At 56.7% G+C, this 4389-nt stretch overlaps 1 protein-coding gene across 1 annotated transcript in view; it reads right to left on the bottom strand.

The window, feature by feature from the left end:
* LOC138354415 (glutamine-rich protein 2-like) overlaps window positions 1–3497 on the bottom strand; it is a 23123-nt gene extending 19626 nt beyond the window's left edge. The window contains exon 1 of the mRNA XM_069308607.1: window positions 3456–3497. Coding sequence (XP_069164708.1) covers window positions 3456–3497 — 42 coding nt within the window. The remainder of the gene's footprint in view (window positions 1–3455) is intronic.
* Window positions 3498–4389: the final 892 nt, after the last annotated feature.

Genomic DNA, 4389 nt, shown 5'->3' with positions numbered 1-4389 from the left:
CACACACCACACACACACACACACACACACACACACACACACACCACACACACCCACACACACACCACACACACACACACACACACACACACACACACACACACACACACACACACACACACACACACACACACACACACACACACACACACACACACACACACACACACACCCACACACACACACACACACACACACACACACCACACACACACACACACACACACACACACACACACCCACACACACACACACACACACACACACACACACACACACACACACACACACACACACACACACACACACACACACACACACACACACACACACACACACCACCATGCTGGAGGGAACAATAATATAACATATTCCCTGGCACCAGCACCCATCCTGGGCAGCAGCTGCCCGGTAACGAGCGTAATAACGCCGCTGGCATCACCGCGCCCGGTACTGAGCATATCACCTCACCCGGCCCAGGTGCGACCTTTGATATCAACGGTAGACATGTTAATTATTTACTTTTTAATTAACCACTACCGCACATGTGTCTATGAACTTAGCGGAGGTAATGAATGTGGTCCGAGTAGCTGTAACTGCGGTATAATTACATGGGTGTAGGGGCAGGGGGGTGGACGCCCCCCAGCTCCCGCCCCCACAATGGCTCTAACTCTGTTATTGTAACCCACGACACCCGGGGTGTAGTGTCCAGCCTGCTGGGGTGGGTCACAACACCCGGGGTGCAGTGTCCAGCCTGCTGGGGTGGGTCACAACACCCGGGGTGCAGTGTCCAGCCTGCTGGGGTGGGTCACAACACCCGGGGTGCAGTGTCCAGCCTGCTGGGGTGGGTCACAACACCCGGGGTGCAGTGTCCAGCCTGCTGGGGTGGGTCACAACACCCGGGGTGTAGTGTCCAGCCTGCTGGGGTGGGTCACAACACCCGGGGTGTAGTGTCCAGCCTGCTGGGATGGGTCACAACACCCGGGGTGCAGTGTCCAGCCTGCTGGGGTGGGTCACAACACCCGGGGTGCAGTGTCCAGCCTGCTGGGGTGGGTCACAACACCCGGGGTGCAGTGTCCAGCCTGCTGGGGTGGGTCACAACACCCGGGGTGTAGTGTCCAGCCTGCTGGGATGGGTCACAACACCCGGGGTGCAGTGTCCAGCCTGCTGGGGTGGGTCACAACACCCGGGGTGTAGTGTCCAGCCTGCTGGGATGGGTCACAACACCCGGGGTGCAGTGTCCAGCCTGCTGGGGTGGGTCACAACACCCGGGGTGCAGTGTCCAGCCTGCTGGGATGGGTCACAACACCCGGGGTGCAGTGTCCAGCCTGCTGGGGTGGGTCACAACACCCGGGGTGCAGTGTCCAGCCTGCTGGGGTGGGTCACAACACCTGGGGTGCAGTGTCCAGCCTGCTGGGGTGGGTCACAACACCCGGGGTGTAGTGTCCAGCCTGCTGGGATGGGTCACAACACCCGGGGTGCAGTGTCCAGCCTGCTGGGGTGGGTCACAACACCCGGGGTGCAGTGTCCAGCCTGCTGGGGTGGGTCACAACACCCGGGGTGCAGTGTCCAGCCTGCTGGGGTGGGTCACAACACCCGGGGTGTAGTGTCCAGCCTGCTGGGATGGGTCACAACACCCGGGGTGCAGTGTCCAGCCTGCTGGGGTGGGTCACAACACCCGGGGTGTAGTGTCCAGCCTGCTGGGATGGGTCACAACACCCGGGGTGCAGTGTCCGGCCTGCTGGGGTGGGTCACAACACCCGGGGTGTAGTGTCCAGCCTGCTGGGATGGGTCACAACACCCGGGGTGCAGTGTCCGGCCTGCTGGGGTGGGTCACAACACCCGGGGTGCTGTGTCCAGCCTGCTGGGGTGGGTCACAACACCCGGGGTGCAGTGTCCAGCCTGCTGGGGTGGGTCACAACACCCGGGGTGCAGTGTCCGGCCTGCTGGGGTGGGTCACAACACCCGGGGTGTAGTGTCCAGCCTGCTGGGGTGGGTCACAACACCCGGGGTGCAGTGTCCAGCCTGCTGGGGTGGGTCGCAACACCCGGGGTGTAGTGTCCAGCCTGCTGGGGTGGGTCACAACACCCGGGGTGTAGTGTCCAGCCTGCTGGGGTGGGTCACAACACCCGGGGTGCAGTGTCCGGCCTGCTGGGATGGGTCACAACACCCGGGGTGCAGTGTCCAGCCTGCTGGGGTGGGTCACAACACCCGGGGTGCAGTGTCCGGCCTGCTGGGGTGGGTCACAACACCCGGGGTGTAGTGTCCAGCCTGCTGGGGTGGGTCACAACACCCGGGGTGCAGTGTCCAGCCTGCTGGGATGGGTCACAACACCTGGGGTGCAGTGACACATTAAAGACACTGTACCTCACCTCATATCTTTCCAATCTTCTCCTGTTTGGTAACATATGCCTAGCTGTCCCTGCAAGGAGAGACAAATCACTAGCTTCGTCGGTCATTATGGCTATAAATAGTTTTCCTAGAGAGGACAACCAGGCACCCCTCCCCACCCGTGCCAAAAACACCCACGGCAGGAAAGGTATCAACAGCAGAACCGAGGCATCCAAAATCAGAGCAACAGTCAGCAAGAAAATAGAAGAAGGCAACACAATAGGGGCGATCAGTCATCACCAGTGAAGACACAGTTGCCACCAGGGATGCCCATACAGCACAAGCCCTGAGGGAAAAACACCCACCCAGAGCTCCTCGTGACGACAGTGTCCCCCTAGTCGGTGTCACCAGAGCAGAACCCCAGTGTGTGCTCGAATCCATGGTGCATAAAGCAGCTTTATCCTTCCCACCAGGATCAGCAGGTAGGTTCACAGGACTAAGATCTAACCACATCAAACAAATGCTTGGGTTTGGTATTCCCCAAGGGTGTGAGGCAGCGGCCCATGCAGCTAGAGCCTACATTGCCAACATTACGGATGAAAAAATCCTGATAAAGCTGGAATTCAAAAATGCTTTCAATCTGGTTAGAAGGGATGCAGTACTCAGTGCGGTTCATCGCCTTTTTCCTTCCCTCTACCCGTTTGTAAACTCATGCTACAGCAAGAATCTAGCTCTGCTTTTTGGGGAACATGAAATTGAGTCACAAGAAGGTATTCAACAGGGTGACCCCCCTTGCTCCTTTTCTTTTCTGCCCAGTCATCAAGGAAGTCACCGATAACCTGTCCAGTGAGCTCAACATTTGGTTTTTGGACGATGTTACTCTAGCCGGCTCCCCAGCCTCACTCTTGGACGACATAAGAATAATTCAGGAGCAAGGAGCAAGTCTAGGCCTCACCCTGAACTCTTCCAGGTGCGAAATAACCTCCACCAACCAGCACATAATAGAGCAAATAAAGGTCGTTTTTCCTGATATTCACATAACCAACCCTGAGGACAGCACACTCCTAGGTGCTCCTCTTGGAAGGAATGCAATCAACGAAGTCCTTGGTAAGAAGATCACTGACCTGAAGAGAATGAACGAGAGGATTGAAGATATCGATGCTCATGATGCACTTTACCTCATCACCAGATGCTTGTCCCTCCCCAGGCTGACCTACTTTCTAAGATGTTCGCCATCTTTCAACAATATTAAATTAGAAGAGTACGACAGCTTGCTGAAATCAACACTAGAAAAAGCCCTCAATCTTTCCCTCAGCGACTTACAGTGGAAACAGGCCTCCCTTCCTGTCAGACTCGGGGGCCTTGGCGTGCGCACAGCAACACAAATTGCTGTATCAGCGTTCCTGTCCTCTTCAGTGGTGCCTGAAAACTTGGTGAAGGAAATCCTACCTGAGCACCTAGTTCAACAGGCAGGGATACATGATCCCAGCTTCACAGACTGCACAACCAAATGGGTCTCTCTCACAGGACCAGCACCCTAACCACCGCCTTCTGAAGCCCATAAGCAATCCAGCTGGGATCGCCCTATTGCCGACCAAGAAGCTGTGACTTTACTAGAAGCTGCGACAACACCACATGACACTGCCCGACTTAGGGCTGTAGCAGCTCCCCATGCAGGTGATTTCCTATTAACAAACCCCATTGTTAGCAACCGGCACCCGTCTCACACCGCAGGCCCTCCGAATTGCCGTGGCTCTCCGCCTCGCTGCCCCAATCCACACTGAATACAGGTGTATTTGTGGCGTGGCAGAGGCCGACAGGTACGGATGGCATGGCCTTCTCTGCCAAAGGAAAGGAGGCTGGCATGCAAGACACGGCGAGGTTAACGACATTATTAAGAGAAGCCTTACCACAGCCGGTTGTCCAGCAGAGAGAGAGCCCCGTTACCTAATATCCCGCAACTCTGATGAGCCTGTCGGTCGCCCAGACGGAATCACGGTGAACCCCTGGAAGAATGGTAGACAGTTGGTGTGGGACTACACTTGCGTTTCAACTTTA

The sequence above is a fragment of the Procambarus clarkii genome, chromosome 62, assembly GCF_040958095.1.
Source record: "Procambarus clarkii isolate CNS0578487 chromosome 62, FALCON_Pclarkii_2.0, whole genome shotgun sequence".
Lineage (NCBI taxonomy): Eukaryota > Metazoa > Arthropoda > Malacostraca > Decapoda > Cambaridae > Procambarus > Procambarus clarkii.
This window is presented reverse-complemented; position numbering and strand designations above follow the sequence as displayed.